This window comes from Coturnix japonica, chromosome 3 (assembly GCF_054131305.1).
Source record: "Coturnix japonica strain WE chromosome 3, WE-NBRP24, whole genome shotgun sequence".
In the NCBI taxonomy this organism is placed as follows: domain Eukaryota; kingdom Metazoa; phylum Chordata; class Aves; order Galliformes; family Phasianidae; genus Coturnix; species Coturnix japonica.
Genome location: NC_140665.1, coordinates 100,086,450 through 100,112,774, shown reverse-complemented (window position 1 = coordinate 100,112,774; position 26,325 = coordinate 100,086,450). Strand labels below are relative to the sequence as shown.

The window sequence follows — 26,325 nt, the reverse complement described above, 5'->3', positions numbered from 1 at the left end:
TTCGAGCAGCATTGCAGTAGCCAATTTGACTAGACATATCCTGCATCTGTGACTTGCTGTTGATTATGAACACACATCAGTTTTCGTCAAATAGAGTGTTAAGAAAGCATTTTTGAAGGGAATTTCATTCTGTAAATCAAGAATTGGAGAAAAGCGGAATGTGATGGGCAAGTAAAAGGTGTCTTCAGGTTAATTGTCCTCTGCAAGGACACATCATGTCTCCATCTACAGAAGAAAGAGTTATCTCTGCTGGCCAGCTGTGAAGAAAACCAGTCAGTGCCGCCTTAAATGTGAATATGCAGAGGCACTGCAGTTTGAAATAGTAGTACAGAGCCATGGAAGGGATTGAGAGAGATTGGAAGTTAGTAGCCAGGACTTGTCTCTCTCCTTCCCCAGCTGTACCTGCTATGAGAAATACCCTTTCCCTTCAGGAGCAGTATTCAGCAGAATGTTAAAGACGCTGCAGTAAAATGGCTCATTTGTGTTAGAACAGTTTCAATAAATGGTTAATTCCTATGGACTCCTGAAGTCCAACAGGTAATGAGTTGCTTGTAGCCATCTATAATGTGGACTGTTTATGGCTGCACCATTCATTAATAATTTATTAAGCCCATACATTTTATACAAATGTGCTCGTAATACAAAGAGTGATCCATATTCTAGCAGATATGATATTAAATATGTTTTTTTAACAATGCAGTCAGCACAAAGGCGTCCTTGGATCAAAGCTGACAGTGGCATTTACCAAGAAGGTGTTACTGCCCTCTGGATATTGAATATACAAGCGTGCTTTTCATCAGAGAGCCAGCATGCAGCCTACCTGCTGGTTTGCTTCCTCTGAAGCCATGGTTTTTTCCTTAAACTCTGAGGTTGTGAGTGAGGCTTTGTATGTGAGCCTATCCCTTGTCAGCCCTGTGAAGAGGATGGATACCAGCTTCTCTTGCAAACAGAATGCAAATCTGCACATATGCTACAAATGAGTATTTGCCAACTCTCATGCATTGTGATGTTCTTAATAGAGGAGAGGGTTGTCTCAATCATAGCCAGGCTGGTGCATGGCTTTTGTGCTCTGTTGGAGACCTCCTTGATGATTTGCACAAGACTAAATATAAAATGCAACTGAAAGTGGAAAGGGTGAGCACAAAGGCACTGAGTACTGCAGAGTTTCTGGGCAGAGTTTATTAGTCCAAAGGCACTGCTATGCTCATGGGGCTAAAGTGCATCAGAAAATGAGTCAGTGGTTCTTTTGCTGGGCTGGCTGTTTGCAACAAGATCCCTTGCACTTGAGGCTTAGCAGGCTTTGTGGATTTGGCACCAGTAAGAACATGCCTTCAATTTCTCAACTCCAGATCTCCATTGGCTGTTATGTGCCATCTCTCTGAAGTGAAAGGATTCATTTCAAAAATGGTACGTGGAAATAATAGCATTTCCCAAAACTGCTGGGATGTCGGAGGGAGGGTGCGTGGTAGACAGTGTGGCATTCACCAAGTTGGGAATGGTTATCAAAAAGCCTGCAGAAAAGAAAAGCAGTTTCTACTGCATTCACTTTAACTCAGAGTGTTCAAGCAGAAAGATACATATGTAAGAATATTGACAGAAACTGCCTCTTTTCTCCTCTGTCAAATATACATTCATGCAGGAGTCCTAGTTTCAAAGCTATCTGTCCACTCAGGGAGTGGAAACATCTCTTGTGATTTTCCACATCCAGGTATTCTCCCTGGGTTCCAAAGCTGGTCTTCTCAACTCAGTGCAACAAGCTGCTTGGTGTATAATGGCTCTCCTGAAAAGGTTAAGATGATACAAAAATAGATCAGAAGGCTGTTGTCTTGCCACACTGGGGCACAGAGGAAGGGAAGGGAAGTACTTCCTTCTCTTGGGGTGTTCTTTGAGAGTTAGAATGTTTGCGATGAGAGCAAGACAGTGATTCAGGGCTGCTGATAGGATACCATTCCCCAGCACCGAGGTATGCAGATCATCCTCAAAAAGAGATCTTGGTCATTCTTTCCAAGGGAACTTGTTAGAGGACCAGTCATGCCGAATTTGTGGTGATCACAGACTGTACCTGAACAATCTTTTTTTTCAGCAGGTGTTCATGACATCCCTGTTTGAGGCTGATTTTTGCTTCCAGCTTGACCTGCAGTGAGTTGATAAGGCAGAGGAGGGTTGGCATGTCGTCTCCCACCCTTTCTCATTTTGGTCTCAATCTCAGCAGCATAGCTGAAAACTGCTGGGAAGTTTAACTACATAATCTCTCCTATTCTATGCAGCAGTCAGTCCTAAAGGATTGGTGATTTTCAAGTTAACAAGAGAAGGAGAAGGATGTCTATTTTCATTGCCTGCTTTATCTTTGATGCTTACCACCTAAACAAACAGCGGTACATTCCTACCCCCTGAATAATATTTTGTGCCATGTGCTAGGCTTGCCTCGTTTTCTCTTCCAGCAGAAAGGCCCTGTTTGTCTGTCCCTTTGTGCAGTGGGATCATTAGGATATTGGTTTTTAGAGGCTGATATAGGTTGGCTGTTACTTTCAGGCAGGGTTTGTATAGTGGTGGCAAAAAAAGTTAGCTGTAACTTCCCTATCTGCTGGGCAGGTTGTGCAAGGCAGGGTTGAAAATATGATCAATGATGTTCCCCAGTGGAGTGTATTTACTGCTTTAAGTTCTTTTTTTCTGTAGTTTCATCCAGGAAAACCTCTTTAAGGGTGCCTGAATACATAGATTTTCTCCACTGCAAGGAAAGGGCATCTGTTTCACGTGGGCTGCCACCAGCTCTGAGGTTGTGAAGGCTTAGGTGGCGGCTGGAAATGACACATCAGGGCTCCCAGCAAATACTGTGAAGGTTTGTTATTTGTCATAAACATCGAAGCCAAAAGTGGAAGTGCTGACCAGGGCCCTCTCCTAACATCCTCAGTCCTTTTTCAGAAATGGAGATGCATTCAAGCCTATGACTCAGTTTTTAGAGCCAACCAAACAGTTGGCTCAGCATGGTTTCAGTCACTGCAGACCGTCAGTGCGGTAGTATGAAATTTCCTTACCAGAGCTATTTCAGTGGTTCAGATTCCGGCCTTCCAGACTCCTGTAAATGTACTGATAGGGCTGGAGCTTGTCTATGTTTCAGTGACTTCACCAAAGAGCAGTCAGGTCAAAGCAGGGCTGCTGCGTGTTAATGAGATTTACTTTCAGAGCAGCTTTTGTTTAGAGAGTGGTTTTAACAGTCCCAAGGCACCAGGCTGAAATGGCTCTCAGAGGTGTTACAGAAGCCTTTACACTTTAACTAATTTGTTCTTCTTAGCATTTGCTTTTCACTTTAAAAAATAGGGTTTTTTTTAGAAAAAGACTGCTTCCTGGCAATTGGTGGGTATTGTCTGTTCATGGGAGAACTATGGGAAAATAGAAAACACCTTCTGGAGCAAACAGATAAATTAAGCAGTAGTGTTTGAGCAAATAACGTGCCTCCAGGTTAATTAGAGCTGAACAATGGTGCGGATCACTTGATTTCAGTAGCAGACTGTCTTCAGTGAGGGCTGTGTTTTTGAAACATTCTATTTGTAAGTTCTTCAGGCCAGTACAGGAGAGTGAATGTGCAACGCACATTCCAACATGAAGTGAAATTACATGGAACTATTGCAGAGAAAACAGGCGCTTGGCAGCCCATTGTGGTTATGTAGCTTTCATTCCGTCTCCTGCTGTCCTGCCTTCTCTTTCCACACACGATCTGGCCAATTCCTATTTAAGAGAATGAGTGGTGAAAGCATGGCTTCCATCTTCCTGTTCCAGGCGCATCTTACGTCTCCAACTTCCTGTTCCAGGCACTTAAAACTTTGATTTCTGGCTTTTTGCAAAACCTCAACTTGTTTTGGTGGCCTCACTTTATCAAGTCTCCTGACCTCTCCATTCCTTTTCCCCCAGCTTTTCCTACTTGTATAAGGATGCTGCAGTCTCACTTACAATAAGTAAATGTGCTTTGAATGTTGTCCCTCATTTCCTTGGTTTGTTTTTGTTTGTTTTTACTGCATCTTTTTCCCTCATCTACAGAGCGTTTTATTTAGATCAAATGAAACTCAAATCTGCTTTTCTACTCCCAACCTGGTTTTGCCTGCCCACATTAATATCTAGGTTTGTTTCTGCATTTTTGATGTCTGGCTGTAATGTAACAGTCTTTTTTAATGAGGTACTCTCCTCTTTTTTTCCAATAATCTTCAACAATGTCACATTCTGACCTACAAACTGGTTACTATATTGTAAGTGTTTTGATTGATGCCCTTTTTTATCTTTCAGATGACTCATCTTTTGCATCTATAAGCTACTTACCTTTGCTTTGAAGGTATTTTGCATCCTTGCTTGCCTACATGTCATTTTTCATTCACGTTTGGGGCTAATTTCTTCTTCTAATATTTCCAGCTTCTACTATCCTTTTGTAAGTGCCTCAGACAATTGTTTCCTGCCTGCTTCCAGCCTATGCAGCATACTGATGAAGAGCTTCATTAAACAACCATAAATCTACTTCATTATACTTTTTAAATGCCTCCTTAAAACTGTCTTTTGGTGCAGCATAAGCAAAAAGCTGGAGGTTAGCTATTATGCTGTGACATTTTATACCCACAATCCCACCCAGGATTGTTTCCCAATGGTTGGTCTGTGTCTTTCTGTTTTTGTCTCTGTGGCCTGGGAGTTGGGTTCATCATGTTGATCTGGAGTCGTGGTCCATTAGTCGGACTTCCCAATAGTGCATAAGTGCAAGAAGCAGAGATAGAGAACTGCCTCGTCTTTGTACGTGGAAAAGGAGGGGGTTTGTTTGATTGTTCAAACACACAGGAATATCCCTTCAGCTTCACTTTATTTCTCTACCAGATTTTGACTCTATGGAAGGCTAAATCTAAGATAGAGACTTGTGCAAACAATATCAACAACTTTATGTATTTATGGCATGATCCTTCATTCATTGAGGTTAATGAGACTTTACAATGTGCTGCAGAGATCTGTCGCATACCCACAGGATGGAAAGGGTTCAGGTTAGTTTAGCAACCCAGTCACCTCATTTAAAGCACTCGAATCGCATAAGATCTGAGGCAGAAACCTCAACAAGACATGACGCTGATAACGCACTAATTATTACATAGATGTGCTATTAGTTGTAGGATGTTTGCTCTTCTTTGTTGGAAATGCCCTTGTTTCTTTAAGTCTTGTTAGAAAGATTCCCCAAGTAATTTCTGTTCTGCTGCCCTGTGGCTTACGGCATGTTGCCCTGTTTAATATGCCAGCTGGTTCACAGGTATATTTAAATCTCTAGACCTTTCCCCTTTGGTGCATGTGTAAAACCAGGTATCTTTTTGTTTCCTCTGCAGGATCTGATACTTGCAGACTTCCTGCACTCAGTCTCTGCCTGGTTTAGCAGATGGTACAAAACCAAGGCTGAGTCTGTGTGATACGCTGGCCCACAGTGTAATCTCTTGTGCATTTCTCTGTCTGGTTTCAAGTGATTTGACAGCAGAGCTTCTGGCACTTCAGTCGTGAAGGGATAAGAAAAGGCAGAGAGGTAGGAGGCGAGGTAGATTGTCTTCCTTTACTGACACTGCCTTCCAAATAAGACAGAGTGACAACATGAAGACCATGCTTTTTTCTTTCCTTGGAAGGATTTTTCCATTCCTGGAAGGATACTTTTCTTTCTTGTATGAACTGCATTCTTTTTAGGGACTGTGATCTAGATAGGAATCTCTTCACACCTCCAGGATTGTAAGCAACCATTTCCACCTAGATGTACCTTCATGGGATATGTGGCCAGAGCCCAACTACAGTTTTTAATAGTATTTAAGATGTACCTCATGAAAAGGCAGGCACCAGCTTCCAATTATGAACACTTGTGCCCCTGCTGTTCCCACTAGAATGCTATTCAAAACTCCACAGTCTCTGCTGGCTAAAAACATTCTAATTTCTAAGCCTACACATATTCATGGCTGGTCTACACTTACTTACTGTCAACATCATGTTTTAGCATAAATGGATTTTCTCTTTTGTTGGTGTTTTCCCTGTAGTGTGTATGTGCAATAATCAAATTCTGCTTTTGGATTTCTTTTGGATTTTCTCTTAACTAGGCTAAACAAACTGATATCATTTAGTTTCTTCTTACTGAGCAGTTTCTCCTGTCCTGATCTATTTTTTGGTATACATTGCTTGAGCTTAAATTACCTGAAATTTACAAGTAGTTCAGATGAGATCTTGCTGAGTCCAATATAATAACAAAAGCTCATCCTTGTTAGAATTACCTGATATTACCTGATAATGCTGAGGTGCTTTTTGCTTTTTCATGACTGTGTCACTCCTGTGACTCTGTTCTCTTGGGATGCATTAATAAATGTGGACCCTTCACCTCTGTCATTTCCAGCAGCTGACAGCTCACAACCAAAATTCCCTGCATTAGCCTTGACCACAGCCTTGCGTTTCATGCTACTGAGTTTCATCTTGGTTTTCTGAGTTGAATTCTTGAGGTCACCCAACTCTCCCTCTATGATAACCTCACCTTTCTTTCCAGTGAAGGGTCCCTCTGCAAAGTACTGAACACTCTCTTTGTTCTGTAGTAAGGTCATAAGTAAAAGCTGGATACTGGCCCTTGAGAAGTTACAGCACCAGCCCAGTAGTTGATACCTTTTCTTTAACTTTCTCCATCTCAGGGCTGTTGTAGGAATCCACAGTTCTATGTAGTGCTCTGCCCAGAGCATTGTGAGGGGCAAACTGCAGCCAAGGAACATATGACAACTTTATTCTTTTATAAGAACAAGTCCAAAGATTTGCAGGGTACTGAGTTTATAATGTGTCTGTCCCACCCAGTGGTATCACAGCTCTATTTCATGTCTTTGTCTGTTTCGATCCAGAGTTGCAACTCTTGGTGCTGCTTCTGATGCAGAGCAGATCTGGTAAATAGCTCATTTAATGCTGACGTAAAAAGAATCAGCTGTGCCCCTTTCTAAATGTGCGTGCTATCATCTATTGCACACATCGGTGCATTTCAAGTCTTAAAACTTGCAGGGATTCTAATTACTGGTAACGCTGTTCCTGCTGATTTCCCTTCGCTGTAGTTCTGGAGGGTGAAGATCCATCTCATCTCTCCCAGCTATTCAGCCTCAATTTGTTTTTAACAGTAGGAGTTTCACATCCAGTCATCAGTCATTGTTACCTCTTCGTTGCCGTTGGGAGACTTCAGCTGGTGACCAAAGATGGTGCCTGCACAGCAGTCCAGGGGGAGGTGTCCTTGAGGAAGGCTTTAGTAGAGACTTCAGAGTGTGACCTGGTCTGTGTGCGTGGTCCTTCCGTATGAACAACCGTACTTTGGCCAGCTGCAGTCTTCAGTCTCATGTAATACACATCAGATCTCATTTCCTTGTGGGTAATGTAATCCTACAGGAAAGTTTCAGGTGCAGTTTATGGTAAGAATGTGTTTTTCCTGTAGGGATGTAGATGGGGAGCTCTGGTCATGGAGAACTTACCTTGGCTGTCCAAGGTTCATGATCAACTCGTGACCAACACTTGCAGTTTCTTACAAGTGAGTGTTATTGACTTGTGCTTTTTGGTTTGTCTCTGCTTTAATCTTTGCTTAACAGGAGATGATGTAAAAATTGAAACACATAATACACATAACGCACGAGTTTATCTGAAGGCAGTCCAAGTGCTCATCCATATGCATGGACTGATTAATGTGCTGTTAGTGCTCAGCGCCATGCAGCTCTGCTTTCGTGACTTTCCCGATGCCAGTATGTGGCATCAGACTTGTGATGACTGCAATGAAGAAGCACTTATTCCTGCGTAGTGGGGGGCTTTTCAGTCTTACAGACAACGGCATAACAAGAGCCAGCTACTGAAAGTTGGACAAATTCAACCTTGAAATAAGACATGGTTTCCTGGATGCAAGGAAAATTAAAGTTTGGAACAGCTTGCAAGAGGAACTGGTGGAGTTGCCACTGCTTGGAACGCAGACAAGATTTGCTATCTCTCTGAAAAAGGTTTCTTTAATCCAGCGTTTTGGAAGAGGTCTGTGATTTGAGATCAGTTGAAAGGAGTACAGCAGCGCTGCCTGGTGTTAGTAGGTGAATGGCTGGGAGTGATTAAATGACCTTTTTGGTTTGGGTCAGTGAATTTCTATAACAAAGGGATTGGCCACAACATGGAGAGGGCTATGAGATAAGGCAGTGGCTTAGAGGAGATAAAATTGGATGTCTTGTCTTACTGTCTTTTTGACTGTTAAAGTGTCGCTGCTTTACTAACCGTGTGGTTCAGATGTGCATAGATGTTAATACCAAACTATTTCAGGGCCAAAAGAGGCCCTTGATTCTAAGCTGCTCTATTTTAGGGAGGTGCTCTCAAAAAGTCTCTTGTAGAGGCTCTTTCTGCAAGAGGTAGGATGATGGTCTGGGGGGTTTGGGGAGAATAGCCAACACTCTTTGCTTGTTAACTGTCTTCACAACTGAAAAGTCCTCCCACCCAAGTGGTGTAAAGTGTGAGCCAACTTAACCATTTTTGTTTCATGAGGCACCTGCAGTGTTTCCTCAGAGACACAGAGCACACTTCAGTTGTCTTTGACTTTAGGTCTGCAGATAATAGGAGCATGCTTCACTGGGAGCGATGCTTGGAAACTGCTTGGGCTGCTGGCCCTGCAGATTGATAACTGTTTGTTTAGGACTAGATCCTGGCTGCATAGCCAGCACTACAGGGCACATGGTATCCACTGAGTATTCAACTACAAGGCCTTCCAAGAAAAGAACATCATTTTCCATGTTCATGAACACCATTTTCTGCAGAGTTCCTTAGGAAGAATGACTGGAAGAGGTGCTGCCCAGCTGCCCAACTTCTGCATATCTCTATAGGTGCCATCCTGCCCACTCCACATGCACTGCCAGCCCCCTCAGTGCTGAGGATCTTGGAAGGCTGCCATTGACAACCCAAAGCCTGAATTTTCTTTATACAGAAGGCAGTGGAAGAGTTCTTATGCAGTGCTGTAGGGAAAACTGTTAAACCAGTCAACAGAGCCGGTGTGTTTTTAGGACAAACTCTTCTTCCAACTGTTGTGCAGCCTGAACGCTGCGGCACTGAGGAGCTGAAAGGAAACTGCACTGATGAATGTTGTACATCGAGGTAACAGAAATAAGAAATGCTGCTGAGTTGGATTGAGTTCTACTGCTCAGAATTATTAATAAAGCAGTTGAGGTCTATTTAAATGAGCTTTCTCTCTAATTGCCTTGTTGTGGGAGACTTGCCCTAGTTGCTGAAAGCCCCTCGTTGCTCTGATAACATTCAGTAACTTGAGATCCAGAAGGAGGGATAACCAGGTAAGAGCAGCCCTCGATCTTTGTACCAGTGGGTTTGTGTTTACAGTTCATTAGTCCGTGTTTAAAAATATCCTCCTGCCAATTTAAATCACAGCTGGATTCATACAAGTTCTGAGATTATCACTCGCTGAATAAAATCCTTCTTTTGCTTTAGCTTGCAGATTCGCTTGTGCCCTTGGAGATTAAGCCTGGTATTTCCTTAGCAACAGTTTCTGCCATGTTGCATACTAAAGACAACAAGCATGTTCTGCAGGTACGGTATAATGGGAGAGGGAGACAAATCTCCTTGCACAGGGTTTCCTGCCATCTGGGGCCCCAGCTGTTCTCACGAGACAACCCTTCTAACAACACTTCCCTCACTAGGGCAGCATTCTTGTCAGATGCTTTGTCCTGGCATGTGCAAGTGAGGAATTACACTTGGAGGGAGAGAGTGTGGTGCATATAAATCTCCCTACCCTATTTCCATTGGCCGTGTGCCCAGCTAAGATAAAAGGGGAAGTGAGATTATTCATGAAGAGAGGCTACAGATCATGGCTGCTGTCTTCTATAACCTGTACACCAGCATCAGCATCGCTCAGCTTCTCACAGACTTAGAGCTGAGGGTCAGATAGGAAGGATGATCTGAAAGATTAGACACTTGAAGGGTCTGTGTCCTTTAAGTTGCCCTGTTCCCCAGGAATCAGATAGCACATCCTTTGGAGTGAACTCCAAAGATTAAGTGAGGAGAAAATCCCTCTTTTTCTGCTATCTCCTTTACACTGCTACTGCAGTTCCTGGCATTAGTGCTGTACAGGAGGATGGTGCCTGGTGGAGCTGTTGAGCAGGAGATGCCCGGTCACTTTTAATGCTTTCTCCTTTATGTTCTGTTCATTCGCCCAGGGCTGAGTCACCATCCCTGGATGTGTTCAAAAGCATTTTGGATGTGGTGCTCAGGGACGTGATTTAGCAGAGGGTTGTTGGTTAGGGTGGGATGGTCAGGTGGTGGTTGGACTGGATGATTTTTATGGTCTTTTTCAACCTGAGCAATTCCATGATTCTATGATTCTCTGATTCCTGATGCCAAATTAACATAGAGGTAGGCACACACTTCAGGTAAGCAGCATCTGAGCCTGAGAGCTCTCGGAGTTACCGAACCTGTGCTGACAGGCTCCAAAAACCTCCATCGATCAGCACAGAGCCATGCCAGTGACTGGTGCTTAAATAACATCCTGCCTGCACCTCAGTTCATCAGACTTCAGGGTAAGTGGTTGTTCTTGTGCAGTGACTCCCTGTCTGTGGAACCACAGCCTGAGCAGGCAGCGTTTCTTTCCCAGGGCTGAAAAACACCCTTCCTTTCCTGCTGAAAGAAGCAGATGGAAATCGCAACAGCAGGTTCAGACGTGGTGCTGCACAATGGGAGAGATGTGGAGTTGAGAGGAGCCCAGTCTGTCACCTGAAGTGTACAGAGCACAGCAAAGGCACCAGGGCTGCCTCAGGCAGATTCACTGTGGTGTACAGACACTTCTTTGGCAGATGATCTTGCCAACATTATAGAGAAAGTTTTTCTATCACCTTTTTCTTAAGGACTGAGTTGCTGGGTCACTGGGAAAGCCAAGTGCTGATACATCCTCGACATAACTAACATAACACGTGGACTTATCTTACAAAGTCATTTCCTCACTGCTCCTATTCAGGAATCTATTTCTCATCTCCACAGAATGATCAGTGCTCAGTAAGGCACTGATCCTCCATGCCTGCATGCACAGCAGCACACAGTGCCAGGTTATCTTCCCTCCCCCCCCCCAATCTCTCTGTTAACAGAGGAGTCTCTCAGGGATGAGTTAAAGCAGATCGCTTCCTGAGGAACCTCAAAGTCATTCCCACATCACACTGCAGTGATTTTTCAGGCAATGCAGCATCTCTTGTGCCTGTCTGGATTCAGGTTTTTTTTTCCTAATGTCTCATTTTTCCAAGGCCAGTGAGAATTAACCCATTTTCCTCATTCTCCAAGTAGCTGCTTTGCTCTGAATTTGCCTGTTCCCCAGCACAGCAGCTTTTAGTCTGTGATTTTCATAGAATCATAGGACAGTTTGGGTGAGAAGGGAACTTAAAGATCATCTCATTCCAGCCCTCCTGCCATGGACAGGGCTGCCACCCACTACATCAGGCACCAGATCAGGGCCCCATCCAACCTGACCTCGAACACCTCCATTGATGGGGCATCCACATCTTCTCTCTCTCATGTGCCTGTTACTCCATCTAAATTACAATACGCTGATGTAATTCACTGCATTATCCTGTGCCTTTTTGTCCATTAGCTCCCTCCAAAACCACCACAACCCCCCACCAGCAAGAAGAGAAAACGAGTGAGTGACGACGTGCCGGAGTGTAAAGCTCTGAAGCCGTTGCTGAGTGGCTCCATTCCTGTGGATCAGTTTGTGCAGACACTCGAGAAGGTAATAAGTCTTTGGTGGCAAGCCAGGTTCAAGGGGTTCTCTAGAGCTGAGAAATCTGCTCCTTTACTAGCAGAGAGGGAAATCATTTTAGTGTGGCTTGAAATAGAGGGAGGCTAATGAGCCGTCAAAGTATTGCCACAGTCTGTATCCCTGCAGTGAGAGCAGAGGAAATATTTCCCCGTGAAAATGGCTTGGTGTAAGTGCTTCGTGTCAGTCGTTTCCTCCTGGTTTCCTCTGGAAAGCCTGGCTTAAGGAGAAAAGCCTCCAGGCACAGAATTGTAGACTCATAGAATGGTTTGGGTTGGAAGGGACCCCAGGGATCATCAGGTTCCATTGCCTTATGATGGAGAGACTTGCTGGAGAGCTGCAGGACAGGGTTCTGGTGGCTGAACTCACAGGCATTGCACATTGCTGCTCTGTAGAGCCCAGGTAAGTGTTACTTACGTTGCTGTAACATCTCTCTCTTTTACTCCCTCCCCACTGCTATATCCAGCACGGCTTCAGTGACGTGAAGGTGGAAGACACAGCCAAGGGCCACATTGTGCTCCTCCAGGAGGCAGAAACCCTCATTCAGATCGAGGAGGACTCCACACACATCATCTGCGACAACGACGAACCTCTCAGGGTGAAGCTGCGTGACCTGGTTCTCAAATTCCTGCAGAAGTTTTAGCCCATGGGCATCACGCTGCTCTGCAGGGAGAGCCCTCAGAGCAAAGAGCTGTTAGAGGGTGACCCCAAAGAGAGAGGATTTCTTAATTCAGAGACCAGAAACCACCAGTTCTTCGTTCAGAAGCAAAGAAGTATTTTTTAATATCTAGATATTTATATTTTATTTAATTTTTAGCCAGTTTTGATATACTTCAGAGGGGATTCCTGTGCTGTAAAATTCCTTTCTGGGATCTTAAAGGAGATACAGATTGCAGAGTAAATAAATAGGGTGTATATTTACAAGGTGGGGGTGAAGCCACACACAGGCGCAGATATTCTCTGTGTGATGCAGTCAGTCAGCAGCGTGTTCCCCAGCCCTTTGTCCAACAAAACTCTGCGAGAACATTGGAACAGTGGCCTCAGATGTTGTTTTTTCTCCCCGTCATGTCTTCAGTGCTGTGTGTGTTCCCCTGGGTGTGGTACAAAGAGGGGCTGGGGGAGCTGGAAACACAGAGATCATAAAAACAAGGATAGAAAAAGGGGGCTCTGCTGGGCATGGCCAATAGCTTCAGAGCGCCCAGAGCCCGTTCATTCCCGGCAAGAGCAGAGGGAGTTTGGTGAAGCGTTGGCACTGATGTTCACCTCACCTCCAAGGACCACATTTGCCCATCGAGATGCTGCGCTCCTCCATCATCAGTGGGAGAAGTACCAACGTGAGGGATTGCAATTGCAAGCAGAATGACTAGGTGCCCTTTTGTGCCCTATTTGTCTGTTGTCTCGGTGCTGAGACAGCCCCATTCCCATCTCAGGGGTGTCCATTGGGTGCATGAGGCCAAGCAGCACCAATCTGGCGCTCAGAAGCCCACCTGGGACAGGAGACTTTCTGAAGTACATTAAAGCAGATCAGCTCCCCCTGCTCATGAAAAACATGTTGAGATTTAAGTGCCTCTCATTTCTACCTCCCCAAAATCTTTCAGCCCCCACGTTGGTTGAAATTCCAGCAGCCCTTTATACAAAGCCATCCATACTGCAGACCCAGGGGGGCTTTTCCCTTTCTATGTTGTGTATTTGGAGCCTGATCTTAGTTTAACAGCACTGCTTTTAGAAGTAGCTGATCGATTCCTTGGATTTACTGCTGTTTTCTTCTTTTTTTTTTCCTTTTTAATGGGATTGTTTTGTATTTATTTGGTGTTAAAAATAAAAAGCGTAGTAAGAATGGCGAGGAGAAGCAGCATTCAGTGGTTTATAAAAGCATCTCCACATCCGCAAGTGTGTAAATATACATATCTATAAAATAAGGCAGCGCCAGTTTACGGCCTTGGGGAGATGAAGGCGGTGGGAGAACAGCTCTGTAATATAAACTGTTTGCTGTTGCAGTTTGCACATCATATTTCCTACACGTTAAGGGCTCCTGCTTGATTGGTTGTACACCTGTATCGTGGCTCTGTGTGTGTATCAGGGGCCTGAGAGCAGCGATGTCCTTAGGGAGGTAAAAACCTGGTTGCAGAAGCGTGAATCCCAATGAGACTTTCCAGCGTCTGTGGTGGTTCAGCTTCTTTATCATCAGTAGCAAATAGAATAAAGGAACTGGGCATATCTCACATCGCAATTCAACCTGTATAAGGATTATTCAATGGGGAAGTGTTCAAGTGTTCACGTTTTAACTCTTGTTTTGGGCAGAACATCTCACTGCTCCAGTCCAGCATCTGAAGAACGGTTTGTTTCTTTCTTAGAACCAGCCGGGTTGTGTCTGCTGGAAAATTAAACGTACCAAAGGGATCCTTTAGTGAAAGGTTTTAATTAAACTCACAAAACCAGCTCTTGTTCGTTCCGCACAGAGGAAGAGAAATAAATGGCATTTCTCATGGCTGGGTCAGCGCTGCAGAGGTAACCATGGCAGCCTGGGAGGGATGAGAATGGAGGGGCTGGGATTAGATGGATGCCAAATACATTTTAACCAGAGACACGCTTTAATGGGTAGACGGCAGCAAAGGGTTTGGTATCACCTTCCTTCCAGGAGGGAAACATCCTGCCCACAGTGTGATGTTTGTTGTGCCATGGCCCTGTGCACAAGTGACTTTAATACATTTGCAGCTGGTAGCAGATACTCTGAGGTGGAAAGAAGTCTATTATGCTTTTATTCTATTAATAAGAGCCTTAATAAAAACAGCTGGAGCAAGTGATTACATTCCAGGCTTGCTGTCTCCCACACCGTGCCCAGGTTCATGGGTCAGCCCCAAGGCCACGTCAGTGTCCCTTCCTCAGGGACATGGGCAGGATGAACCAAGGGCATGAAATGGGGCTTTGGTTTTGTCCATTTGCACTGGGCTCACCCTGGGGAAGCTAAGCCATGTGGAATGGTCCCCATTTACCCATCACATGCAGCCCAGCACCTGCAGTCCATTGTGAGCCCATTCATGGCTCTGCCCAGGGAAAGGCAGGGCTGGGAGATGTTGGTTTTGGGGTGCCCCAAAACGAAGTTGCTGCGCATCCCATCCCAGTCCCAAACCTTTTCTCACAGCCCCCAGCAAAGCACGGAGCCACGCTCAAGTTAAACTCTCCATTTATTGGATCCTTTTACAAAAAACTCAACATATGAATATTGTGCTCGTGTCGAAGGACTGTTCCTTTTTTCCTCCATTCTTCTTTGAACCCGGTGCCCGCGGGGCAGCTGGCACAGGGCAGGGCGGCACCACTGGCGATGCTATTTACAGTGAACGGGACAGAACCTCAGTGCACACCCAGCTGCAGCCTCAGGCCTGGGATGAAGCAGCAGAAACATCCAAAAAGGGAAGAAGCCCCACCTTGGGAAAGGAGCAGCCACCGAGGGACCCTCACTGAGATGAGCCCCACAACCCGACCTGAGCTTCAGCATTACCCTGGGACCGTCACAAAACCCGCTGCAGAGATGATGCTGGTCATGAGGATGATGGGGACAGTGGCAAAGGCCAGGATGTTCTCAGGGTTCCCTCTCTCCTCCCCTACAACAAGGGAAGCCTGCGGGATGTCACTGGAGCAGAAGGTTGGGCATGAATCACAGATCCAAGCTCTGGAAGGGTCCTGGTGCCTGCTGGGCAGAGCAGGGCAATCTTCCTAGCAACAGAAAACTGAGGGTGGGGATGCAGACAGCCCTGCACGGCCCCATGGCCCCGTCCCTCCTTGCCACCAGCACCCACCCACCCTCACCCCAAATCCCTTTGGGGTTCAGCAAACAGGAAACCACCCTGCAGCTCGATCCCACCCCACAGGCGCCCCATAACAACCATGGTGCCAGGCACGTCCAAAAAAGCCAACAGGCTGAGTAAGGGATGAGAGCGCTGAGAGCTTGGAAGAACAACGTGACTTTCCATCACTGTTTTTTCTGGCCTGTGAATGAGAAGCCATGATGGGAAGGAAGAGCCCACCCAGCCTTGGGACTGAGGGCCTGCACAGGTCTGGGTTTTGGGTACAGGTGGGTGTCTGCCCGCTGCCATGCACAGAGGCTCAGCAACCGGACCCCGCAATGCAAATGGCAACACAAACACTTCACGTCACGTCCGCATCTCCCAAGCTCCATATGTTACAGTCTCACCAAAATAAGAACATTTCCCCATAAGACTTCTGAAAATAAGCTGATGGGAAGTGTGTATCTCTATTTATATAAAGTGCAATCCACAGCTGCCCCCACCCTGGCTGCCGCCCATGTTCCAGTCCTCTATTTAAAGGGACTGAACCTTCGTGCTCTGTTTCCAGCACCTGATGTTAAAACATAAAGGAGAAACAACACACAGAGAACTGGATGCTTCTCATTATTTCCCTGTGCTCTGTGGTGCTGCTGAAGGTACGTTCAGGAGAGCAGCCATGTCCTTCCTCCTCCCACAGGACCACAGCCAAGCAGAGCAGTGCATTGAGCTGACGGCATCTGCTGGGTAGGGGAGGAACCAGCTCCAAACCCGGCTCAGTGGCCACAACCCCAGTTATGCTCCCCAGCCCACATGAATGGAAGGTCTTTGTGGGATTAACCTTCAAACGCAGCCCAGAGCCACGTGTGTGTGCAGGAAGGATGAGGGTTTAAGGCAGGTAAATCCACCCTGGGCACACACGTGGCTTTGCAATGGGGATGATACAGCGTGGGACCCCAGCGCTGGTGCTTTGCTTTGGCACTGCTTGGCCAGCACAAAGGAGGATGCCCATCTCCTTTCCCCACCCTGTGAAGCATTAAATGATCTCGAATTGACTGATTCCTCACCTCCCATTCCAGCAACACCAACAGGCCAGCTGGGAGCACACGGGGCAGCTTGGTTTCCCTATGGTTGCAGCACAGGGCACCAGGAATAAGACCACAGTGACTGCAGCACCTGGCCTGCTGCTGGGAGCCAAGTACAGACCCAATGGGACCAACTTCTTCCTCATTCACCCCTCTTGGGATGGATGCACACAGTGAGCCCAGCAGCAATGTGCTCCTGGATGGATGAAAGCTGGAGTCCTCAGTTGTGGCTGTGAGATGAGACAGTGTGTGAGACGGGTGGGAAGGGATGGGGCCAGCAAGGTCACCTGAGCTGCCTCGATGCAGGGAGAAACCTGTGCAGCCCAGCAGCTCCGAGCTGGCCTCGCTGTGATGGATCAAGAGGGGAAAACGGGGTGGGTAGGGAAAAAAGAAAAGCCTCACGCGGCAAATCTAAAACACTTTCATTTTAAATAACAATAATTATAATTAAAAAGAATGGTCGCCCTTGGCTAGTAAAGGGGCAGATCCACTAGCCAACGCTCCATTCCTCAGTGTACGATCCTAGGGAGCATCTTTACAGAACCATGAGATCCCTGATGTCCCTCGTGCTCCGTGGGAGGAGGACGGAGTCCATGGCAGGAGGCGTCAAGCATCGAAGCCCGGCTGCAGAGCCCCCCTCTGCCTCACCCACCTCCACATGGAGTTCGGTAGCTGGGGGTGCTCTGCTCCCTCCTGCTTTTAGATGAATTTGAAGCATTTTGTCTTGTCGTGGGGCAGGCGGGTCTTGAAGAGGACCGAGTCCACTCGGAACTGTGTGTAGAGCAGGGGCATGTACCCGTACACCTTGACAAAGAAATTGATGCACTTGTGCCGCTCGTGGAAGTGAGAGTCGTCGTGTGAAAGCGCCTGGGGGCAGCCAGGGCAGCGGAAAGTCCAGCGGGAGGTCACCTGTGAAGGGAGGGACAGAGCCTTAGAAAGGGAACAACAAGCGGCTCCTGCTGACTTTCTCATTGCTTGGGGTTTAAGAGACCTTAAAAATGAATTTGTTTCAGTGCTGCAGAACCGCAGGTGGATTTTTAGAGTGAGTAATTCACCTCATGCTTCAGGCACCCAGAGAGAGATGTTTCGAGGGGGCTCCAGCTTTCAGGAGCTGCTCAACACCATCACTGGTCTGGACGTGGCCATCCCACTGCAATGCCCCCTGATTTGGGTCAGATTCTCTCAAACTGGGCACTGAGCTCCACAACCTCCCCTTTACAGCAGCTCCAGATGGGAAGAGCACCATGCAGAAGAGCCCACCTGTCACATTCGTGGCCCAGGCCCATCTCCAGGGCAGGCAGCCTGTGACGGCGAGACACATGTGGGGCTGTATGAGCACTGCCAGCAGCCATAGAGAAGACTGATACACATCTGAAATTCATGCTCAGAACTGTGACAGTCTTTTGTCACGATGGGGCAGAGAGACTTCAGCTGGGCCGCAGTGTTTGCACCAACAGCCTCCCGTGAGCCCAAATGCCTCCACAACGCTACACAAAACCAGTGAGGAAATAACTCCTACTTGTGCTGTACACCACAGAAGCAGAACATTTGGCTTTTGGGACTCAGCTGCCCTGCAGGGCCTCTGCTCACCCAGAAACCCTCTGCTCTGAGCTGCAGTGTGAGTCGAACCCCTCCTCATCCTGCTTGTCACAGTGGCTGCTTCTAAGGGCTGTATTGAGCTTTCACACCTTTTTGAACACACACTGCACCTTCTTGGGGATGCAAGGGACGTGTTAGCAGCTCCCAGCAGGTCACGCTCACAGCACAGCCCTTTGGAGATGCACTGCAGTCACAGCGTGGTGAGGGAGGGCACCAGCTGGACTTCCCAAGTCAAGCAGCCTCCAAGCTGCGCTCCACACACCGCTGCACATTTAAGACATCCATCAAATCACCCAAGCCCTGCCTGGTGCCTTACCTTGATGGGAGGTTTCCTTGTGAGGTGTGAAACCAGGAAGTTCATGGCGATGTCCTCGCAGTTGATGTACTCATCCACCATGTCGCGGATGGCCTGCGGCATCACGTAGGAGTACAGGTAGGCGTAGTACTGGCAGGGAAAAGAAAGTTCTAACAATGCTCAGGAGGCCCCAAGCAGCGAGTGCTGCCCCAGCCCCCTCAGCTCCTGCTGTCTTTGCTGCTGTGCAGTGAGTGCTTCCCCAGCAGCGGGTGGATTACCTTCCCACCTTGCTGAGACAGCTCAGGACAACCCCTGTAGGAAAAGAGCCTGTCTGTTTCTAGAGGCCCACTTGCCACCTATTGGCTTTCTCGTGGAAGGAACACGTGCCACAGAGCTGCACTGTTCCCTCCCAACACAAACTACCCACCTCCCACAAGCTCTGCACACCAGGCAGCTACAAAAGAACATGACTTGCCCTGCAGCTGCACATTGCAGTGCTTGGACTCTGTAATACTAAAGGCACTACAGAAAGGTCGTTATCAGCTCCCACAGAAGAGCTCTGGGAGACTCAAGCTTTAAATATGACACAGGGAATCCGAATCACACCTCCCATTCATAGGCTCATTAAGGCTGGAAAGACCACTAAGATCATCTAACCCAACCATCAGCCCATCCCTGCGACCACAAATGAGGGGGCATCTGGGTGTTTCTAGCTTGCAGAATCGGTGTTTTGCTGTTATGTGCCTCTGGGCAGTGGACATGTTTTGTTAGAGCTTCTGTTTGGAAGGAGCCAGGGAAAAGGAGCAGTGCGCTGCAGTTTGTTCTTTACAATTAAATGCCCCACAACCACATGAGCTCCAGTTAGTCAGGGAAGGAAGGGAAAGCACCAAGCTGACTGTGGAGGAGCAACTGTGGGCTTGATGATCTTTATGGGCTCCTTCCCACTTGGGATATTCTGTGATCCCATGATATCTCACCTTATGGAAGAAGGCAGCACCAGTGAGCACCATCGAGAGCTCACAAGAGTAGTTGGAATTGTAGAGCCAGGACTGATGGGGGATGTCCCACGCGTGGTAGCGCCCTGGGAAGCCAACGATGCGGTCCCTCGCCTCCCTCCAAACACTGCAAACAGAAACAGAGGTTTTCCATCAGACACCAACCTGGGCAGCACATCTGGAGGTCAGCACAGCTCTGGCTGATCCCAGCCACACACACAGGGTAGGACTGTGGCCTCAACACCAACAGAGCAGCTCCAAGGAAGGGCTGCACGTGATGGAAACGTGAGCATTTAAGCTTGGTAATGGCTGGCTGCTTGACAAGAAGAATAATCATTGTGAAAATGTGCAACTACTTGGCACATGGGTCTTGATGATGGTGAGCTGATGGAGTAGTGCCACGCTGTACTGCAGGAAGGGGCTGGATGCAGAAATCATGGCTTTGACAGGGACACAGAATTTGTTGAGCTTCTCCTGTTCTCAGTGTTGAGTGTAAAGCAGGGCATCCATTACTCAGCTCTGCCACACGCAGCTGTGAGTGCAGAGCAGCACTGCTGGGCTTCTTATGGTGGTTCTCTTCAAGTTGCTTTGTCTCACTAAAAGGGTTGTGCTGCGTGTTTAAAAGAAAATAAGAATATCTATATGGGCTGATAGCCCATAATTCATTTCTGAACTACACAGAGCAAGGAAAGCTATGATCTCAGGTGAAAAGGCAGAGAAAGAGGCAGGGAAAGCTAGTGTATATCTCCCAGCAGCTCTGTTTCTTTCTCCGTACAGCAAAGACAACACAGCTCCCTTTAGGAAAGCAGCAGAGATGGCCAAGATTCAAGGCACCAAGCTCCACTACCTGTCCCTATTTACAGGCACTGCAGTGGTCACCTGCCCGCTTCCATCCCAACCTGCACCCAGCAGCCTCCCCAGCACCCTTCACCCCAATGCACACTCGAAATGTTGCACAGGGAATTAATCATGGGGTTCACATGTGAGAGTGTGGGCTCATTTAACATTCTGCTCTCATCTGAAGCTTGCTCTCCTCCAGAGAAATCCCACAGGACAGCTGCAATGCTGTCAGGAGTAATTAAGAGAAACGTCAGTGCTAAATGTCTAACCTGGGAACTAAATCCATCTTCCACATCGGGCTGATGGCTTCCTTCAGATTCACCAGTCTGATCTCACTAATGGTCCCAGCTGCACCTCCACACTCAGTGCCTACAAGGAACGAGCCCCAGGTGGGAGCCTGGAAGGCTTTTCCCTTCTCCCCAGACACCACACCAGACAGCAGGCGGCCTTCTCCTATTTTCCTAGCACTCATGGAGCTCCTGGTTCCTCCTCTCTCAGTTTCTTTCCTGCTGAGCTTCACCAGTGACGGCTGCAGGGCAACTGTGGGCTGCTGACAAAACAAAGTTCCTGAGGGCTCTGGGAATTCATTATGCTATTTAACACTGCAAACAGCAAAGATAGGTTTGCTGTTACATCCTCAAGTCAAATTAAGGAAACTCCAGTATAACCTGGTAATGAAAACCGAGCAATTAGCGCTGCCCACAGCTTTCCTGGCACCATCCTCCCAGCAAGTTGTTTGCGTGCTGAGGGTTTCTATCAATCCAATACGACTGTTCTGAAAAGCTGCAGCGGAAGCCACTCACTTCTCCCACATCCACATGAATGTGACATTTCCTTCCCAGCTCTGCAGCAAAACCCAGAGTTCCTCCAGCAGAGCATTTTGGACACACTCCTTGGAAAGGTTTGCTCCCAGCAAACGACCTCCATGCAAGGTGCTCCGGGGCTGATCAGAGCAACCTCAGCCAGGCAATGCAGATGAGCAATGACAGAGACCAAAGAAGGGGAGAAAATGGCCAAGTCAAGAAAAAGAGCCTGCAATGGGGCACAGAAGGAAGCCAGGAGTCCCAGTGCCTGCTGTAGTCACTTAACACCTCATTTCTCACCCCTCAGGGAGAGTGCTTTCCAGGCATTCTGTGCCTTTCTGTCTTCTGAAGCAAGAGCCAACCCATCTGGGAGGGAGAGGAGAGATGCTGCCCGCCTCCACCCCCTGACAGCTGTCAGGAACTCTTGGGTTTGCAGTCAGCCCCACACCAGGCTGACAAGCTGCAGCCAAGCGAGGGTGAGCAGCAGCAGCAGCCTGGGGAAACAACCTCTAGAACTGCTTTGTCCCCTGGGCTCATCATCAGGGAGCTCTGTGCCAGGGCAACAGCGAGGGAAATTGCAGGTGTTGGAGCAGAAGAGTAGGGGTGAGAGCAACCAGCACTCTGTGCAACATCTCTTTTCTCCATGCTCTGCAGAGAGAGATGTTACAACAGCTGTCACATCCCACAGAGGATGGACAACAGCCCACTGTGAGCATGTGAGCAATGAAGCCCTGCAGTGAATGTCATGGCCTCGCTGATGGAACACAAAACATGGACTGCAAAAGCCCTGGGTTGGTTTTCCAGTTTTCTTCCTCAACAGGCAAGGAAAGCACATAGTGCCAACAACATCAAGGGAACGCTATCAGAACTGCAAGAGCCAAAGAGCTGAGGTTAAGACATTGGAGAATCAGGTTGCCTGGACAACCCAGAATCAGCCCACCTGCCTGCAACTCATTAACATGTAATGAATTAAACAATTCATTAACACATGCTATTCCTCCAAGAGTCTGAACTGTGAAGCCATGGGAAGGGATGTGCTCATCCTTTGGTCAGGCCCTTGTTTTAACCACAATGGCCACACCGCACAGATAAACTGCACCCCGTGCCACTCACCGAAACCCAAACATGATCTCGTCGTGGCGGAGGTGAGCGTCGTCGTCAATGGACAGGATGGCTTCCGTCTCGATCTCATCCCACGGCAGGAAGCGGTTGTTCAGGCTGTTCTTCTCTGTGCGCACAACCTACAGGACAAACAACACTGCAGTCACGGTGTGTGTACAGGTGATAGAGAGATGTAGGGGCAGGCTGACATGCTCCAGCTGCAGTCCTTTGGCTACCGCGTTCTGGCTGTCGCATTTTGGCACTGCATCGCAGCCCCTGTGACAGATCAATGGTTTCTAAGCAGAAGGCACCAGCTCTATCCAGCCTTCTACCTGCTGCCTGCCCTGCAGGCCTGCCAGGAGCCACACACCGGGTACCAGCTGCAAGTGCTGCCTTTGTGACATGGCTCTGCATAACCACACGGCTGCCAGAGGGGAAACACAGCAGCTGCCAGCAAAGCAGCCCTCATAGCATTGCTTCAACTCACCCCAAAGGGAGCTGTTTCACCAGACATCCCTGCTTTGTCCCTCGGATGTGACCCATTTGCAATACCTCCCTCTGAGAACATCTCAGCCCTGCTTTTCTGGCTCTCTGCTGAACAATCAACTCTTGCTTTAAAAATAAAGCCCAGCCCGCTGAAAAGAATAAGGCATCGTGGCAATAAAACTCCATTAAATAAGATTACATTTGATCACATAAAAAAGCTCACACCGAAACCATTAACAGCGGAAAATATTTGTATTGGGGATCTGCGTGACAGCTGGTACCATTAAACTCCCGTGTAAAGCCAGTGTTAGTGCTTTCATCTGTCAGTAGCTACTGGGGGACAAAAAAATGGAGCATTTGACAAGAATGCATTAAAATATCCCATTGAAGAGCCATCAAAAGCACGGACACTATTGTAGGGAGGTGACAAATTCTGCAGCTCTAAGCCACAGTGGGTCGGGGTGGGAATGGCAATGAGGAGGTGCAGCACGGGAGAGCAATTCGGGAGAGGCAGGAACCCCAAATCCAGGAGGTCTGGAGCACCTTCGTGCCCACTGACATGGGCAGGGTGCCCTGCAGCAAACTGCAGCCCACGTGCAGACCTGGCCATCAGTGCAGCACGGTGACCACGTGGGTCTCAGTCCTGCCTGGGTGTCACAGCGCTGCTGGATGTTCCTCCTGCTGAAATCTGTGCCCAATGATTCCTGAACAACCACCTTCATTGTCCTTGCCCTCTAGTAGGTTTGAAATGTATTAAAGCCAGCACTGATGCACCATTTCTCCTGCTTAAGGGCACACACTCTGCTCTTACAATGGGATTTCCTCAACAAGCCTGACCTCATTGAAACCCGTGGGTGGCTGACTCAGGATTAGCAGAAGCTGGACCCGGTCCATTGCAAACTGATTTAATGCTTTCCAGGCAAGGTCCTGCCTGCAGATCACACCCAGCCAGCCGAAGATACATGGACAAAGAAGTTTTGCTGACAGCACCCTCCTGGATTCTGTTCCCAGGCCACTTTGCAAGCTCTGTGAGCAGCCACAACCACTGCCCAGGGCCAGATCTGTGCTCTGGCTGCCATTTGCTCTCAAGGGAGAGGTAAAGACGTGATGCCCAGCTGAGAGGTCCTACGACCTCAGTTTTTCACCCCGGACATCGCATGTTCTTGTGCTGTAAAGCTCTGGGCAGGAAATAAAAGTGGCCCCAGGTGCCATGGGTGCATTTTGGGAAGCTCTGCACATCTGCACAGTCAGCGCTCGCTTTGTGCTCTGCACAGAAAATAGGTGTGCTCCTGCTGAACAAGGTGCTGCCTTTCAATGGGCAGCATTTAAGATTAAAGCAGCTTGTAAATCGATGGACCCCAAGGAAACACCTGGTAAACCTTATTGATTGACTTCTTGCTTTCCTGTAACTCTCTGCCCAAGATGCAGCTATTGCCAATTGAGAAAGTGAAGTGGATCCATCCTGGAATGTCTGAAGTTGGGGTCCCAGAGGGGAGAGAAAGATCAGAGCATCGAATTAAGCTCTTCCCCAAAGGGACACAGGCTACAGAGCAGCCAGGTGATGCCAAGACACAATGAGCACATTCAGATCATTACATCAGCACAATCAGAAGGTAGAAGCAATGTAAAGGAAGCGCCTTTGATGGATCCTTTTCAAAGCACCTGTCCCATCTTACAGCATTTCCAGGATGCGGCTGATCGCCATCCAACTTTTAGTCAGCTGCTTCTGTAAAGTCCTCCTCTAACCGCTGGGCAGCTGCTCCAAGGAAGCAGCTGGGGACCTGCAGGCAGTGATAAGTGAGAGATGATGATGATGATGAAGATGATGAAGATGCCTGAGATTCCAATCCTCCCTCTCATTCCTAGGAGCTCACTGCAGAGCCTGCTGCTGCTCCCCAGGCAGAACTGGGACGCACACCCTGCACCTGAGCCATAGAAATAAGGGCATCACTTAATAGAAAGGAAATCTCATTCTTGAGAAAGACAGAAGTGAAACTCTGGGTAACTCTTCTTTAATGCAAGCAGCTAACCTTGTAAAAACAGTTTGGGGGCAATGGGGAGAGCCTCTGAATCAAGGACTTGAACCACTCTTCTCAAGTTTTTGTGTTTCAGTGGGCCCCAGAAAACAGCAGATTTGTCAGGCATGAAATGGATGTTTGGGGCACAAAAGCACTCTGTGGCTTATTAGGCTGGGTGAAAAAAGAAGGGTTATTACACCAGCCATGTATAAAGCAAGTTCAACCCTCACCTTCATAGGGCATAAGGTTGAGATGTAACAGTTTTTCTATGACTTTATCACAAAGTGCCGAGTGGTGCCCATCTCTATACACACACAGGAGGCACAGTATGCTCTGATCTCTGGGATCTGAGGCCACAGGAGGCACCCACACATCGCATGTGATGGTCAGGTTGCGGTTGGACTCAATGACCTTTAAGGTCTTTTCCAACCTGAGCAATTCTATGATTCTCTGGTCCTATACTTGTCTCTGTGAGACTCATCACAAGGCACAACGTGAGCACAAAGCCGCAGCATTCAGTGCAAAGCTGTTCAATGCACCCCTTTGCTCCTGCTGCTGTTCACAGTCACGTTGGCCAAACAGATCTTAGAAACATGAGAAAACAAAGCATAAATCGATGGCCTGCCCAGCAACGATGCCCCAACCAACACCAAGATTTCTGCACCGGTTTTATACATAAATACAAAGATGCAGTAAAATCAATATCTTCCAGCAATCTCCTTACTGGTGAGGCTTGACGCTGCAGCTTTAAATTAAGTGTCACATATAATTTGACAGTGAAAACATGAAGAATGTTTACGGCCTTGCAGAAATTCCGACAGCTCAACGACTGGACTGAGCAAACTGGGCACAGAACTGGGGAGCTCCATGCTCACGTCAGGCCTTCATCCGAAAAAAGACCCACAGAGAAACAACCCACAAAAGAACGGCCTTAGGGGAGCTGCAATAATTTGGGGAGACTAAGAACAAGCTTAGGGAAAAGGATTCTCTTCCATCCTTCCCAAATCTGTGCCAAGTCAAATGGGGGGAAATATCATTGCAGCCAGAGCCAGGCTGAGGACACCACAAGCTCCCATGCACTGCACAGCTGAAAATGACAGCGCTGAAGATGCAGGAGCCCAACACATCTCCCTGCCCTGTCCAAAGACTTGACCTCTATCTATACTTGGAAGGAAAAGCAGAGAGCTCCTGCCAGCACAGCCTCAGGGGACAATGCAGATGTACAGCGCTATCAGTCCCTCTATCTTGGCACCATCTCCTGCAGTTCTTAGTAGGACCTGGAGAAACAAGTCACTGGTTTGCAGGAAGGAGTGCCCTAGCCCAGGTAAAGAAAGCAATCGTGGACTTTGGGAGATCCAAACTCCAGCAGAGAGGGACCAACAAGGAGTAGGTAGAACCCCTTTGTCCTTACCTGAAATGATTCTGTAATCAGGACTCTTACTTTCAGTCCACAGACTGAACAAAATCCAGATATCCCAATAAAGCAACGTGTCCAGCTCAGTCCTTAAGACCTGCTGGCTACTGGGTGGACCAAATGACAAA

At 47.7% G+C, this 26,325-nt stretch overlaps 2 protein-coding genes across 24 annotated transcripts in view; one reads left to right on the top strand and one right to left on the bottom strand.

Annotated features, from left to right (window-relative positions):
* Window positions 1-13,620, top strand: part of INTS9 (integrator complex subunit 9) — a 64,692-nt gene extending 51,072 nt beyond the window's left edge. For 2 of the 3 annotated variants that reach the window (XM_015859691.3, XM_085542294.1), the window contains exons 15-17: window positions 9,472-9,570; window positions 11,615-11,752; window positions 12,246-13,620. In XM_015859691.3, coding sequence (XP_015715177.1) covers window positions 9,472-9,570; window positions 11,615-11,752; window positions 12,246-12,422 — 414 coding nt within the window. In that variant the 3' untranslated portion in view covers window positions 12,423-13,620. The remainder of the gene's footprint in view (window positions 1-9,471; window positions 9,571-11,614; window positions 11,753-12,245) is intronic. The other variant, XM_085542295.1, reaches the window with a different exon arrangement.
* Window positions 13,621-14,946: 1,326 nt separating this feature from the next.
* EXTL3 (exostosin like glycosyltransferase 3) overlaps window positions 14,947-26,325 on the bottom strand; it is a 103,877-nt gene continuing 92,498 nt past the window's right edge. For all 21 annotated transcript variants that reach the window (XM_085542283.1, XM_085542288.1, XM_015859679.3 and 18 more), the window contains 4 exons: window positions 22,292-22,419; window positions 19,518-19,662; window positions 18,562-18,690; window positions 14,947-17,555 (listed from right to left, as the gene is read on the bottom strand). In XM_085542283.1, the coding sequence (XP_085398409.1) occupies window positions 17,346-17,555; window positions 18,562-18,690; window positions 19,518-19,662; window positions 22,292-22,419 (612 nt within the window). In that variant the 3' untranslated portion in view covers window positions 14,947-17,345. The remainder of the gene's footprint in view (window positions 17,556-18,561; window positions 18,691-19,517; window positions 19,663-22,291; window positions 22,420-26,325) is intronic.